The 16,352-nt window shown below is 53.2% G+C and overlaps 2 protein-coding genes across 2 annotated transcripts in view; both read left to right on the top strand.

Moving 5' to 3' along the window:
* Positions 1-261: 261 nt before the first annotated feature.
* On the top strand, positions 262-2,249 carry MONBRDRAFT_39357 (uncharacterized protein; the record flags this gene model as incomplete). Its single annotated transcript, XM_001750917.1, has 6 exons — positions 262-296; positions 427-686; positions 757-948; positions 1,020-1,371; positions 1,453-1,732; positions 1,816-2,249. The coding sequence occupies exons 2-6, from the start codon at positions 562-564 to the stop codon at positions 2,247-2,249; spliced, it is 1,383 nt and encodes a 460-aa protein (XP_001750969.1). The 5' UTR covers positions 262-296; positions 427-561.
* Positions 2,250-4,647: 2,398 nt separating this feature from the next.
* MONBRDRAFT_39356 (uncharacterized protein) overlaps positions 4,648-16,352 on the top strand; it is a gene marked incomplete at its 5' end in the record, with an annotated part of 14,013 nt that continues 2,308 nt past the window's right edge. The window contains 8 exons of the mRNA XM_001750916.1: positions 4,648-4,766; positions 6,649-6,758; positions 6,936-12,462; positions 12,614-14,134; positions 14,243-14,300; positions 14,524-14,621; positions 14,720-14,807; positions 15,481-15,562. Coding sequence (XP_001750968.1) covers positions 4,648-4,766; positions 6,649-6,758; positions 6,936-12,462; positions 12,614-14,134; positions 14,243-14,300; positions 14,524-14,621; positions 14,720-14,807; positions 15,481-15,562 — 7,603 coding nt within the window. The remainder of the gene's footprint in view (positions 4,767-6,648; positions 6,759-6,935; positions 12,463-12,613; positions 14,135-14,242; positions 14,301-14,523; positions 14,622-14,719; positions 14,808-15,480; positions 15,563-16,352) is intronic.

Raw genomic sequence — 16,352 nt, 5'->3', positions numbered from 1 at the left:
AAGATAATAACAAGAAAAAGATGACATTGTATAGAGGTAAGTATTTTACTTTCAAACGAGAGAGATTTAGGAGATTAGACTCCTACGGAAATGATAGTTTTGAAGGAGATAAGACAAATGTCACAATTTTGTTGTCTTAACTCGTTTTGTTCCTGCGGAGGAGATAAAATTGAGATGATAAGTTTCACCGGTGTGAACATGTGTTCTCTCTGCCCTCATGTCCAATTGCAAACATATGTTTTGTGCATTTGACCGTTATGATGGCTCTCCTGGAGGCCACTGGATGTGTCTCGAACGTGAGTCGAGAGTCTTCGGTTTCGTGTCTGCGCGAGTGCTCAACCGCAATCGACCCTGTTATGTTAGATGTGTGCAACATAATGAGAGATCGCTTCTCCCTGTGGTTCCTCATATGCCCTCGGCACATAGGATTTCTTCGTCGTGTTCCCTTTTCCGGACGATGTCTGTATCCCTTCTGCTCCGAACGCCACGGCGCTTCGGGAGCAAGCATTTATCTCGGCGGTATTTCATATCGTTCGGATTGCAGACGAGTTCAAGCTTGCGATGTGGGCATCGAACAATGAGGAAGGACGTCGTGCCCGTCTCAAGATACCCTTGGGACCAGGTTATTCGCGTTTTCGGGGTCTCGATCCGAGCCTAGCAGATACACTCGCAAGATATCAAACGAGGTACATGCAGTTTTTGCATTCTGATGATATGTCTTGATGTCTGACCTTGTGTTTATTATCCTCGGTGTAGTCCTGGCGACGAACGTCTTTTCGCCCTGTGTCGAGAGCGGTATACATGTGATAAGCGGGTCGACAACGGACAAGGTCAAGAAGTTGGCCTCGTGCGCAAGGTGCCTTCAAAGGATATTGCCGAGAAAGGCGAAATCATCTACGCACAGCGACACCTCCAGATCTGTGCTTTTCTGACTTGCCTCGGCTCCAGGTTTGTTTGATCGTCGCTGCTGGCATAAACACGAGCAAGTCTTATTTTTCTTCCCATGTCGCACGCTGTAGTCTGCGCCCTTTCGTGAATAAGCTCCGAGCTGCTTTTTCGGGTGAGAAACAACACGAACTGGGGCGGCCTCCCGCGCCTGGACTGGGGCCTGCGGAAGAAGCAGCCGAGTTGTTGTTTTTCGCAGAGGCCATGATCGCCAGCACGTATCTGCACCTGAAGTCGGTGCGGGCAGATATGTTGTCCATCTCCATGCACTTGTCGCGCAATAATCAGACCTCAAACCGGATTTTGAAGGTCTTGTTCGCAACACTTGGTTCTCTATTGGATTGGTTTTCGGAGGATTTCCCTGAAAATTGTGAACCTGGCGAACAAGGCACATCTGGTTACCAGCCAGCTGCTATTTGGATACATGTAAGATGATGCTCGGCCAACCGCAATATCATAATGGAATCACATGCACGTGACAAGCTAATTTTTGTTGTTGCTTTGTAGCTGAGCCATTATTCCAAAACATGGGAGTCCATGCGACGCATGCGAAACGCCGTATTACATGGCGTATCCATCGGTGCGCTCAAAAAATACCGGGCAAATGCAGAGCAAGGCACCATCATGGCAAATTCCATCCCTGAGAAAGCTTTGCTGTTCTGTCTTCAAGCCGATCTGTCTGATTCGGGGCACACCGACAGCGAAGTCCCAGTACTCAACGATGGCCAATCAAAAAAAACTAGGCGGCGGGTCAAGTCTCGCTCGCGTGCCAAACGCGATAGTATTGGTGCGATGCAGGCTTCCCATGCGTCTGTCACATTGTGACAAGCCGTCGTAGGCGTCTAATAATGTGATCTGAACTGGTTGTAGATATCGACTTTTTGGATGAGAACAACGGCGACTTGCCTATCCCAATCAAGCGTGTTTTGCAGGATTTCAAAGATTACGGCGAGGCACATGCGCGTGACCGGGAGGCTCAGGACGCGCGCCGTCGAAAAAAAGATCGACGACGCTCCAAAAAAGACCGAGCACTTCTGCGCGAGGCGATGAAGGTGATCAAGCAGCAGAGCGTAGCGCAAGCCGAGATGATGAAGCAGCAGGGCGTAGCGCAAGCCGAGATGATGAAGCAGCAGAGCGTAGCGCAAGCCGAGATGATGAAAGAGGTTTTGGCGGTTTGCAAAACCCTTGCGCCGCCGACTGTGGCATCCGCATCGGGAGGTCCATCGCCACCCACCCCTTCCTCCCCAACACGAAACGTGTATTTTCGCATCGGGGGTGACATTGGACAAATGATCACCAAATAAAGTGGGGGCAGCCTGGACATAGCATAATCAATTCAAATGAAGCATGTCATATGAATGACGGTGTCTGATCAAGACAAAGTAGTGAATTTATGAGTCATGGCTCAAGGGCCGGGGGCCACACATGCTCGTCGGCCATGAGCCTGTGAGATATTCTTGCATCGTTGGGCCGTTGGCAACCTGAAATCGATCCGCTGTCATATTCACCACTCCAGTTTTCCATCGTTGTAATATGACCAGGTTGTGCATCAAGTGAATGAAAATAAACCGATTGTTCAGATCTGACTGTGCGATGCCGCATGATTTGCTTCTCAAGCGTCGGAAGAAGAACTTGACACCTGAATGCATTGTTGATACAATCGTCACATAGGAAAGCATGAGCATTGAACTCAAAGCTACGATTTCAGGCAAGCAGGATTGGTTCGAACCGTATCCATCTGCTCCAATGATGTGCTCAACGCTGACACGGACAGCCTTGGCTTGACGCTCATAGTCCTGCGAAACTCAAATCAAGTGAGCAAGGGTACTCGATAGAGGACAGCGCTCAAGACAAGATTAGAGCGCACGTGGCAGTCGGCATTCGACGATGGGTTTGCGATTACAAGCCCGCGAGTTGGAGTGTGCGTATAGCCGCAGTCTCCAAGAAGCACATGATGGGCCGGCCAATGTTCCTGGACCAGTTCAAGCGTGCGACTCAGACGTATCATCTTCCTAAAATGTGAATTAACAAAGATGATAATTTGAATCATATTGGACGTGTATTGTAGGGAGAATGCGAATAACCTTACTTGTCGTTGACAGTCCCAGGATATGGGCCGTGGACGCTGACCCCAAGGCCACTAGCGTCAGTGATAATCTGGCCTTTGAGCGCATGCATCTGGTTCGTATCAAAGATGAAACACAACAAGACGCGTTCATCAATGAGATTCAGCCCAAAGCTGAAATCAACACAACAACGGTACACACACGATGATTGCCGTCGTAGTTCACCCGCTGGTTACGGTTGCGACCACTGGGCCTGAAGATCGGATACACGGTTCCGTCGACAAAGGCAGCGATGCGTGGCGGGCAATCGGGTTCTGCGCGTAGTCGGGGAGCGAGGAAATGGCCAACACCTTTGCCCTGGTATGCCTCGATGTGTCTTGCACTCCACGCAACATACTCATGCATCGTCAGCCAAGGATGCCATAAGACTAGCGGTTTGAAAGCGGTGGCAACGGCATCCTCAATGCTCGCTACGCACGCACTGACAACCACTTCACTCACAACAAGCCCCATCAGTTCCACGATATCGCGGTATGTCCGCTCACAACTCGTGTTGTATGCAAGGGTGCATTGTAAAGCGACATTAAAAGGGAGTGGACGCTGCTTTCTGGCACGCATAGCAGATTGATACCTATGGTGGAGCAGCCACAACCACGAAAGACATCATTGCATGATATCGAAGTTTTAAGCAGATATGATATCGAGGAACGTGCAGACAGGGTGATAACATACGCTTCAACAAGAGGGGATTGTGCGGCGTCTTCCATTGCCTCAACAGCCTCGTGTATCGCAGCCAAAGAATGAAATGCAAACAGGGATCGGAATCGGTCCATGTCGTGGAGGGCTGCGGGCAAATGCTGACCGCGAAAAGTGGCAACAATCCTCGGTCGTATGGTCTCAAAATCTCTCAGCGATATTCGAGATGCCTGCTCTGCTGCGATCACGCTAGCCAAACGCCAAGCCCAATCATACTGATCGGGGCGAGTCGAATCAAGCAAACGCAACAACACCTGTTCAAACACGGCCCAGTACTTCTTCACCGCCAAACGGCGAATCGTGGCCTTCTCGAGAGTATCATAGTTCTTGCTAGACATGAACGCTTTGAGGACCAGATGTTTCCGCAACAGAGCGCCGAGCTACCGACGCTTCCATGGCGCCGATCAGCGAAAAGTATGACATTTTCTAACGGTCATTATTTTATCTTCTGACCCACCAGGTTTAGACAAGCTTTCCAGCGTCTCAAGAGATTAATTTTAGCCAGCATCCTTCAGCATCCCGGGCGCTACTAAATGTTCGTATTTTAATCCCCTTGTTTATCTTAAAAACGCTGTTTCCGTAGGAGCCTATTTAGAGATTTAGATTTAGATTTAGAGAGAGAGAGAATGAATTGAGAGAGAGAGAGAGAGAGAGGCAGGTTGGCAGCCAGCGCAGCGTGCCATGATGCATGGCCTGTAGGCGGTGGGCGGTGGGTCTGGCTCACTGGGATCCTTGTGAGCTGGCTCTCTGTGTGTATGTCTGAGCGTGTGAGCGTGTGATGGGTGGCTGCGTGGCCGAGACTCGAGGTGCAGAGTGAGGCGCGGGGCTGCCTCGAGCCCGCTGTGCTCAACGTTCCCGAGTGCCACACGCAAACGGCAGCATGCGGCCCGTCAAGCATACACCGGGCTGCTTGGCCTTGCAAATCCGGCCTCTGCTTCTCGTGGGCGGGAGCCCTTGCCTTTGGATGCTCGGGCTCGCCATTCTCAGCCTCGCTGGCAGGTGAGCCCGTCGGCTTTTGCGTCAAATGGCGTCGCTATCAGCCACCGTAGGCAGCCCTCACGATTGGTTATGCCGGCGCCAGTGCTCTTGCCTCCGAGCCGTACTACGTGCCTCCGTATCACGCCGACACCCAGCGAGTGACGGTACGCTTCGATCAACCCCACCAAACCGAGCCTTTTGCGCACCTGCGCAGGCCCCACCATTATCCCCCTGGCTTCTCACACCGGCTCGTGCAATCCTATCCAGTCCAACGTGAGCGTGGCGTTTGAAAGCTACACGCGTAGCAGTGGCCCATGCACCTCGCCTCATCGGCATGGTCATGTTGAGCTCAGCATTACTTGGTTTGGTGCGTGGGCTTGGCGTTACGGCCTTGGGTTCTGTGCGCTGATTAATTTCTCAACTTTCCAAATGCCGCCAGGTCTCGACGGGACGACTGATCTCGCAGCAAAGCACGTTTTGTGTCCACTTGAGGAAATGGGCTTGCATGATAATCTTCTGTTTGGTGCGAGCGTCATTATCGAATCGCTTGTCTCCAGCTCCAATTCTTATGAGCAAGCAGAGGTACGCCATCGCTCTCGTTGGCACTCATCCGTGATGAAACCTCCAGGCTCACCCTTGGCCTTTTCCTTTTCATTAACATGACATCTCCGATACAGCTAAGCATTCTAGTGTCGGCTCCCGGGGCCTTCAACTTCTCCGGCGCTGTCTATCGTGTGACCTTGAACTTTACCCGTGCGTGCCACGCGCTCATCTTCTAAGCCCTTTTAACCTCATTCTCGATCCAAAGGCTGACCTTGTGTTGTGTCAAACTTCGTGAACAGTTCCTGCTACTCTTGTTACCCCGATCTGGCAGCGCCTATTCTTCGACTCTGTTGCAAAGATTCCGGTCTGTACTTGCCTGCGAACTCTGACACTCTACCCGAGCGACCCTGTGCCTCTGCTTGGCTTTCACTCAGGATCCGGCTGCTGGCCACCTAGACCATTGCAAATTGGAGCTTGCCTCAAATGGGGCATTCGCTTGCTGTGGCTCAATCCATTGACCTGCACAGGCCGCAGAGTGAGTGTGTCAAGTGCTGCCCTCTGCTCTGATCGAGATAGACTCACTGCGTTCCTCTTTCGTTTGGCCCTCCCTCGTCAACCATTGGCAGCCATGCAAACCTATTTTATCGCCTCCTCGCTTGCTTTCAACGTTCATGAGACATTAGACCCGGGGGACTCTCCTCCAGGAAATGTTTTAATCGTGACTTCTACTGGTTGGTCGGACCATTTTGGCCGAGTCGTCGGCCCGGCCGGCTGTATCTCTTGAATGACAATCGCTATGGGTAATAAGGTTGCTCACCTCTTGTCGGCTCATGGACGCGGTCTCGTTAGGCTACGGCACCACCCTTCGTGAAATTGCACAGCATGTATTTGCCCCTAGCGTTGACTTTGGCCGTGCTGTCTTGGTCTCCCGATCCATCCCCAGCACCGACAATACTGCACAAGACATTGTTCTAATGGTGACAGCCACATGGGCCTTGTACGGCTTGCACTTGCATGTTGATCATTCCAATCCCATTGCTCCAGGTCGGTACTTTACAACTGCCGACGCATGCATGTTGCATGTTTTTTTATTTTACTTTCTGTTTTTTTTCTAATTTTTTTTTTTTTTTTTTTTTTTTTTTTTTTTTTTTTTTTGGTGGGGGACTTGAGTTTCATATGTTTGGATGCTAGGGAGCTAACGGATATTTTTTTTTCGGCATGGCGGCCCCTCGCTCTCACATTTGATGATTGACGTAGTGTTTGGCATTGTGAGCTATCAACGCTACACAATCCGCGAGACTTGGTCCTATCTCACGCATTGGCCACTTTCCTCCACCGTACACCTTCCTTTGGCGGACAGCTACGCCTTTCTGGGTGTGTGCACGGCCGTCGCTGTCTGCGCACAAGACCAATGCGGAACCTTTGCAAGAGTGATCTGCATTGTGAACGGCGACAGTTATGAGGCGCTAGGTAGGTTTTCTTTGATGCGCCAGAGGTCTTTATTTTTTTTATTTTATTTTACCAATTGTTTAGTTTCTCCGCTTCACAAGCACACAATCTCCCATCGCACACACTCCCTCACTTGCGACTGCATCTGGGCTTTCTCCTGCAATGTGCGCTTGATCACCTTTTGTTTTTTCTACCCAGATTTGCTCAATTTTGACAACATGTCATGGTTCAAGACAACGCCGCTCCAAACAGGAGCGATTGGCTTCACTTTTTATGACAACGCCACTGCCTTTTCTACCTTTCAAGTCTACGGCGCCATGACCATATTCGACACGATGGCTCTGCATCATTGTGAGTGCAGCGAGACGACTTGCTTGTGCACGGACGAGCAGAGTGTCATCCTAGCTTTGAGCCCACTCGATTTGTCCATATCCAAGGCGCTGAATCTATCCAGCTTGGCCGCCAAAACCAAAAACTCGGGCCAAGAATGGGACTTGTTACAAGCCTCTGCTCTGAAGAGTGACCGCTACCAGTTTGGGGCGCAGCTGAAGCGCGTGGACACAAACGAGGAGGTTATCTTTATGATTCGCAACCGCAGCCCCTTTGAATTCCCTGATCTACGCAACTTCATTGTCAAGTATTACCCTGACACGGACAACTTCCTCATAACCGATACTGACCCATTTCTGCGAAATGCTCTCCGCAGCAATCAGTTTCAAATGATGAGTATGCCTTGGAGCCGCGCGCAAATTGGTCATGTGTTAAAAGGCTACATTGTCGCAGCCCATGACAGCTTACCGCAAACAAATGACGTCTTTTCTGGCGGCGGCTACGATGGTTTGGGTTATGGCGCATCGCTTGGTATGGTTGCACTGAACAGCTCGCATGTCTTTGTTCAAGCCAGCACCGCGGGGGGCTCGGTGGCTTTGTACATCATGATGGTTGACAGCAATAAAGCTGTGCTCCGGTTGACCACCTCAAATTCGCGTCAGCTTCTCGGCATTGATGGTCACGTTTCTGGAATTTTTCTGCGTCATCACATGACTTTCTGGCACGTGACAGAGCCCCGCGGCGTCAAGTCCAGCGTCATCGTGTTTGACAATCCAGATATGCTACTCAATGGAGATGACGTAACATCTCTTCCCATCCTGGCGAACAACTGCACGCTTCCTGTGATTCTGCTGGCCGAGGATGAGTGGTTGGGCTGTTTCGAAACAGAGCTCCCGTATTTTGTTTCAGTGAGGACCAACGCGATAACGCTTATGCGACTCAGAGCAGGGTGGCGTGCCCATCTCAACCTAAACATCTTGACCATGATGCACCCAGGCCTGGGCTTCTCTGTGGTGATGCTACAAACCACAGCGGCTGTGCGATCAATTTTGTCTCAATTGGCGCCTTTCCGCACCTTTCCGTGCAAGCCGCAGCAACAAACGGTGGTCATGTTGGATAACAGCAATCCGCTAGCCCACGTGCGCTTGGACTGGTGCTCCCTCGAGCCCATCAGTCTCTCCATTACCAGTCGGTTTGGTGCTTCTCGAGGTATCCGCCGTACCACGCTTGCTGTCAACACCTCCACCATCTTTGATGACGTTGAGTTGAACTTGCCCCAACACAAGGAACTGTTGGTGCCGACCTTGATACCAGCACACAAGCATGTGCATATCATCCTCCACCTCGCCCCACTCGCCACGTATGATGTTCTCGACATATCTGCCGATGGCTTGTCCTGCTCCTGTGCGCTGCCGTTTCCGTCGATGCCCATACCCGATGGCTTGGCTGCCTCGGCACTTTGGACGGGTCATGTTTTTGCTAGCTGGTCTCCGACTGAGCATACTCCTATTTGGCGCTCCCCGGGGCCACGTAACGAATGGCAGTTGACAGCGTCTGGCTTGGCCCCAGACCGATACCAGTATCAGGTCAAGGTCAACGTTACAGGTGTTCCCACCAGGCTGACTGATCAATTGTGGAGCGCGCCATGTCGTACGCTCGGAAGCAATGGCCAGCCGTGCTTCATGATTGTGCGCATGTGGACAATAGGCGTGAGTGTGGTAGACTTGGTTCTTCTGGCTTCCGCCGCCCAGCCTGCAAACGCAACTGCCAGCGGAGTCAATGCTTCAAACGGTGCGCTGTTTGTCGTTGTCGAGCACAAGGACGACCATTTTTCTGTCACCTCAGTGAACAGCGACTCAGGTGTGGCGGAGGGAGATGCACAAATATTTTTCAACGCGCACAGCGGGTTGAGGCTGTTCCGAGCGGCCTTGACGGAGCCCGTAGCAATTTTTTTCAAGCACCACGAAGACGCGATTTCAAGCACGGTCATGACTAATCTGCGCATTGTGCACTTGTCCTCTCCTGTTCGAAACGTAACCACGTTTCTGTCTGGTGTTTGGACGCCTGCTGGCACCCTGCGCATCGCTGAACAGCCCGTGCTTGCCGTTGTCGAACAAAGTGTCGCCACGCGTGCGTGGCGCGTGGGACTTTTGGGGCTGGAGGAGGGCTCTCTAACCTCCTGCCCGACGCATTGGGGGACGGTGCTCTCACGCGCCGTTGTTGGCAGTGCCGTCTACGTTCTGGTTCGACAACGGCCTCGTTCCTTTGACACCGTGTTGGTTCGCATCGAGGCCGCCGAGCTTTCCACGGCGGCTTGCCAGGCAGCGGTTATCTACAGCCTACCCGATGCAGCCGACGGCTCCCTGACCCCAACAGCTTCCACGCTGCGCCTACGCGCCATAACCAGCGAGTTTGCTGTCCTGCCGCTGAACGCCCGGCCTCACGAACTTGTGACCGACGTCATTCTTCAAACGGGTGGCCTCCCTGCAAACTACTCCTTACCGTGTGCCACATTGTCTCCTGAAATCATAGTGTTGCCCGCGGAGCACCAAATCGTCACAACAACGCTCTGTGCGCCCGGTGTGGGTTGGCACATGGCCATATCCCTGCAGTTTGTTCGACACGTCACTGTGCATGTGCCCGCTGCATTGCGGTCAGTGACCATGGCGGCCAGACGATGCGTCGCAGGGCCCGCATTTGAGGCGTTCTCCCTGGCCACACGCGTTGATTGTGCTGCAACGTCGTGCGTCGTGGAGCGGGATAGTATCTCATGCCCGCGAGGTACATTTCCGGTCTTGTACGTTGACATGAGCATGTTTGAGCAGACGGCGTACATTGCCTATACCCCCAGCCTCTGCCCCGTAGCTCCCGTCGTGTCTATGATAGAGTGCAAACCGGTGCTGGTGGACGAAGGCCAAGATCAAGTTGTGCATGTCTTGTCGACTGCGTGTCCAGGTAGTCCCATCGATGGTGTTTTCAACGGCACCGGCGCGACCGCCGAGCTTGTTGACAGCGCAGCCTTGGACTGGAGTGTGTTGAGCGTGGTGCTTCTCGACAACCGCTACTTTTTAGCCTCGACTGCCTGGACCGGCTTTGTCCACGCTTCCGAGGCCCTTCAGGCTCTCCAATGTGCAGATGTTGTCATCTTGGCGCTGACGGATACCATGGCCGCTTTGTGGTGCCAGAGTACAGTCACCGAGACTTCTGGCACTGCGGATAATGCAACGCTAGGCTCGTTGGTATTGGTGCCCGCCGTGCCCAGTCCAACACTGGGTCATCTGCGCGTTATCACAAGCAGCGTCACGCGTGTCGTAGCCAGGCTGGATACCAGGAGCCTCTGGTATACAGCCGAGTGCCCGGGTTATGGGCCTGCCGCGCCACGGTGTTTGTATCGTTGGAGTTTTGCAGACCGTCGAACCGTGCCCGTCTTGCAAAACGTTCGAGGTGCCTTTGATTTCATAAACGCATCTCACTTGGCCGTGTTGGAGATGGAAACTGGAGTGGTGTTTCTGAGCATTTATGAGTGGAATCCTGAACTGTCAACGTTGATCAGAGCACATTTTGTAGCGCTGGATTGCATCAACGCGGAGCTGCTCATCGTGGTACCTCCTGCTCGCAGGACAGGCACCAGAGAAAACAGTGGCAGCAATCAAGTGAGCAACCTCGCTGTCACTGGGAGTGACGACTATGACGGTGCAGATGACGGAGGCAGCGACGACCGCTACTACGATGATGAGGTGAACTCCTTTGACATGTTCATGACAGACACAACGCCCACTATCGTCGTCGCCGATGGGAAGCGCCTAGAGTTTGTCAAACCTGAACACGGATCGCTGTGTCACTTGCCAACAGACAGCGTCATCACCCGATTAGAGCGAGCAGGGGCTGCGGCCGTTCGAGCGCAGTTTGCAAATGGCGTCTGGATGCTCCTGTCGCCCCCCCAGTCAGATTGGCCAGGTGTCATGAGTACAACAGCCCCGCCTGTCACCAACTTGCCAAGCACGTCCACCCAGCCAACAAACTTTTCAGCATGCGAGCCCATACCATCGATCGACAACAGCGCGCCCTTGTTTGTGACGAGTCGGAACGCAACGGGTCTGGTTCTCTGCCCTGGTGTACCGCAAATTCACTTGATTCGCGCTGTGCCGGCCCCGGTGCTGTTGGAGTTTGAGCTTGCTTCAAACGCCGAGGCGCACGGTCTCGTGATCGTCGTTCACCTATCGTCGCTCAATGCGAACTTCACCTCGCGCCCAGTCACGCCAAGATTTCGCATCCCCATTGAGCTATACAGCACATCTGACGTAGTACTCACACTGTCGTCTACGCTAGACGAAGCCTTGAGTTATAACATTTCCCTCTCAGCGCCATACGGCCTGTCGGCACTTGAAACACCGGGGGCGATGAGCGTCGTTCGCGCGTGTGACGCTTGCCTTCCTAGTGCCGTACCTCCGTCTTCGTTGCTGCAAGGTTGTGTTGAGACACCCGGCGGCAGTGGTTCGGCTTCCACTTGCGTGCTTGCAAATTTGCAACGGCATCTAGCATCCCAGTCACTCTTCAACTTGCTAGACGCCCATGTAAATTGTACTGTGCGATGGGTGTCCGCGGTCTCATCCGTCGGGATGTTTCGGCCAACCCCAACCGGCGTGGACACACTGCTGCCCATTCCGTTGTTACTGCCCTTAGCAGGCTGTCCTCAGGGGCAGGTAGTGGCAGACCTCAGAACGGCAGCCTGGACCAATGCCAGCGAGTATGCCTTTGGGGCAAAGGGCAGCACTCTTTGGCTGAAGTCTGGGGTCTACTCCTGGAACTGGACATGTTCCGCTCAACTCTTGAGTGCTGCACCCTTGATCGTCTGGCCTGGCGCCGCTTTGGATCTCCAGCTCAAGGTTGAGGCATTGGCAACGGACGCTAGCTTGGTGCCTCTGCCTGCCCAGCGCGAGCTTCGGCAGTTTTCCCCGGGCTTGGAGACATACCCACTCGATGCAGTCGTGTGGCAGCTTGTTACCAACTTTTCTTTGATGACGGATACACCGGCGTTGCATGAGGTCGTGTTGAGTGTACGTTTCGAGGGTGTGATTAACCTGCGGGACGATGCGAACAACGTGCATGCGCACACGTACGTCGATGAGGCTGGACCAGTCAGCCTGTGGCTCGCGCTGTCGGGCACCGCTGACCAGCCACAAGTTTTTGAGGTCTGGATCAAAGGACGCGGGCGTGTGCATTTGGATCACATCTCGACCGCCTACCCATTCACGACAGGAACAGTCAGAAATTGCGTATGCTCTGCCTTTCCTGATTGTGGTATCAACGGTTTTTTTCGTTTGAATGTCACCGACTTGGCCGCGGCTTGTGCTGTCTGCCCGACCAACGCGATGGCCGGCGCCAAGGCGTGGATGTAGGTATTGAGTTGCGTTGGTTCAAAGGGGGAGGGTGGGGGGCAGGACGATGTGCCTGGGTGTGGATATATGGCAGCGTCGAGTCTCTCACCGTGCTTGGCATGCGTTTATTTTTTTTCCGTTGTTTTGCACCACATATGACCTTCCTAGGTGTCAGGCGGCCTGGACCTCACCTGCAACTTTGGACATGCCGCTGCAAAGCCTCCATGGGGATGTGTTTGTGGACGAAGCCACTTTTGGGCCTCAAGTGTGGGTCGGAGAAGAGGACCCCACGGCTCATATTCCGGAGCGAGGGGCGGTGCAGCTGCTCGTTAATTTACCCCTGACTGGCCCGTGGCCATGGACTGTGATGGCGACTCTGGCTCAAAATGAAACAACCACGCTGATGGCGCAATACGGACGACAAGTGATTGCCGCGCAAGATTATATTCTAGTGGTCGAGACCAATACATATTCCCAAATTGCAGCCGTGCATGCGTATGCGCGCCGCGTTCGGAACTACATCTACAATGGAAGCCTGGCAATCGCTTTGCCAACGGGCACTAGCAGCCTGCGCATTGCTGCCACCGCGCGAGGGGTAGCGTACGCGTCGTATCAGGCACACGAGCAGACTTGGGCGTTTTTGTTCTGGGAATATGGCCGTGTAGATGCCAGCGGTGTGCCATTAGCCACTGTTCAGTTTCCGACGCTCACAGCTTATGGCAACCCGAATCTGTTTCGCGCATCGGGGCCAGATGGCACCCAGCTGCTCATGTATAATGGCGCCGTCTCCTGGCTTTTGCAAGATACGGGTGCAGACTGGATGGCCGAGATGGTGGTCCAGAGTGCGAATGCTCTGTATAGGTTTCGTAGCGAGCAGGCCGTTGACGGCGCTCGGGTGGTGCTGGCTATACATGGCGCGATGGACATGGGGGACGAAATCGTGTGCCAGATCGCACGTGGGACAGGCGCAGTGGAGTGTGTGCGTGTGCCAAACTGCACAAGCGTAGACCAGATGACTCTGGTCAATGGGACGCTTGTGTTTGTTTGCTCACACTCTGATGGTACTCGCCGTGTCGATGGTCTGTTGCTGAACGCCCAATGGCGTCACTTTACCTTGGGCTCCTGGTCGGCTGATACTACGCTCCATCTGAGCTGCACTGCTACAAGCGCATTTGTTGGCCAAGGGCGCAACCTGACGCGTATGAGTCTGGCTGGTTTGGGAATGGCTCAGGGCAACGTGCTCGCCAGTGAGCAGGAGGCCGAGGCGCTTCTTGCTGTGACTTTGCTCAATGGTAGCCTCATTGATGTGACGGCGGCCCCAACGCCTTCAACTGCCTCCTCGTCCTCAATGGGACCTGAGCTCACGACCGCGTCGGGTGGCGCTGGCGCAGCTTCAGTGCGCAATACCGACAGCACGGGCCTTGTGATTGGGGTTGTCGTGGGGTTGGTTTTTGTATTGATAGCTGGGACTGTACTTGTGCGGCTGCGGGATAAACGCCAACGAAATAGAAGGCTTGCAGTGTTGGAGCATGGAACCGATACCGTACCCATGTCTTCACTGGAGCACGTGGAGCTGTGCGTCCACGAGTTTCAATCAAAACTCACAGCTGCTGAACACGCTGCTGATGCCGAACACATACCGGAGCTGGAAGCTTTGTTGGTCTCACGTCGTCTCCCGACCTTTATGCAGTGCGTGCTGCAGGGGCCCAGTCGCAGATGAGGTTTTAAGTAAGGGGAAAGAGACGTGCTGTGCCTCTCATTCACACTCCATGCGCAATTCTAATCTGTCTTTTTCAGGGCTGATGTACATCTACAGCAGCTGGTGGGCCGGGGCAACTTTGGTGTGGTGACTACGGTATGTCGTTAGAAGTGCAGAGGCATGCACGGGCACTTTTCATGGCGCTCACATGTGGTGCTCGCGCAGGCGACCTTGCGAGGGCATCGGAGCCTTGGCACGATAGCGATTAAATCTTTTCCTCAGATTGAGGTAAGTTTCTCCATCGTGGGCAAAGCCAAACGGGGCATTCAATGGCATTCGACTGGCCCGGACAGTCCTCAGTCCTTCGCTTTTGGTTTAGGTGATGGACACGAGAGCGGTTATGTTAGAGGCGGCACTGATGCACGTGGTGTCGGCACACCCGAACATTGTCTCCCTGCTCGGAATCATCTCGGACGTGTGAGTCAGGAGTCGCCCGCCGCTCTCCTAATTCATGCTTTTGTTTTTGCTATTCGGACTCACACCAATGGGGCCGTCCACGGTGTTTGTGGTGACAGGACTCCGGTGCAACTGGTTTTGGAGTACACACCCCTGGGGGATCTGCGCAAGCATTTGCGCACAAGTCTCTGCTCACAGCAGGCCAAGGTAAGTTTGCACGACTTGTGTGTCATTCGGGAGGCTTGAGGTATTGCCCTTTTGGGGAGGGGGGCAGCAGGGCACCCGGGTGAGAGGTGCTAAATTTGACGCTGTGTAACGACTCTTGCAACTCGTGCGCAGCTTCATTTTATGCTGGATATTGCGGAAGCAACGTATTTCTTGCATTATCGCAATCTGATCCATCGGGACTTGGCCACTCGCAACATGCTCCTTTTTCCCGGCGAGGCGTCACAACATCCTGTGATTAAGCTGGCGGACTTTGGCTGTACGTCCTGCATGTGTGGTCTGACCCTTGTTGTTCCTGCATGGTGATCACGTGTGTAGCTTCTGCATGGTGGTCACGTGTGTATTTGCCAAGAGTGGTGCCAGTGTTTGTCGGTTTAGATGGGCAACTTGCGTCCCGTGCGTACTTTGTGTTTTGTTGGCGGTTGTTTCCTGGGATTGTCAAAGGTCTCCTCACTCGAAAGACACTTTTTCGGCACAGTGAGTCGCTATGTGTCGCGAGACAAGGATTATTACAAAGCCGCCGAGCTAGATGATATGCCTTTCCGGTACGTGGACCCGATGTTGACCCAAGGTTCCTTTTGAAACGATGGATGTCTTGGTGACATTTACATGTTAGTCAAATGTATTGCTCTTGACACTCTTGTTTTTGTTGTAGTTGGATGGCACCGGAAGCGTTGGCACGCGGCGCCTTTTCCACGGCCTCGGACATTTGGTCACTGGGGGTGGTCTTTTGGGAGGTATGAATCTCGCGATGGTTGCGGCGTTCTTTGCCAAAGGGGTTTGTGTGCTCGACGCCCGTGAATACTCGTATCTGTTGCCGGTGCTTTACTTTTATTCATCTATGAGTAGATTGTACACGATGGCCGGACGCCATACGGAAGTCTTTCCTTGCAGCACATCATGGAGTCACTGATGGCGGGGAACCGGCTGCCCGTCGACGACGCTCGCGGATTTACCGAACTGGCAAGGTTGGAGGGAATAGACCAGCCACCCCCGGAAGAAGAGACAAGGCAGGGGCAGGATTTCCATGTGGAGGGCAAAAAAGGCAGGGTCATCTCATGCTTGCTTGGTCGCTGTGAACAAATGGGGTGCAGTTTGATGAAGCGCATGTGGCTGCGCGAGGCTTGGGATCGCCCCGTCGCTCGGGATGTGCGAAGTTTCTTGCACGTCCAGCTGTATGCGGCTCCGTTTGGAAACGAGTTGTTGGAGGATGAGAGTAGTCTATGATCGGCGATTGGCGATTGGTGGACGATTGATGATGAGTGGGCTTTCTTGTTCAATAAGTTTTTTACAAATATCAAGTCCTTGCGGGCTCCATGGATGGATACAACCGAAAGGCTTTGCTGGCTCCACCTATACGCTTCCAACCCCTGGCGAATTCCCCAAACACCACGCCACTTCAGATGCCTCATAATGATAAAAATTTAATTATAAATTGATTATGCTATACATGTACATGTTGCAAGCTTTGTTCATCTTATTCAAGCAAGGATAACATCAATTGCCGTCTTGTGCTGTGAAAGCACA

This window comes from Monosiga brevicollis, genomic scaffold (genome assembly GCF_000002865.3).
Source record: "Monosiga brevicollis MX1 MONBRscaffold_52 genomic scaffold, whole genome shotgun sequence".
NCBI lineage: Eukaryota > Choanoflagellata > Craspedida > Salpingoecidae > Monosiga > Monosiga brevicollis.
This window is presented reverse-complemented; position numbering and strand designations above follow the sequence as displayed.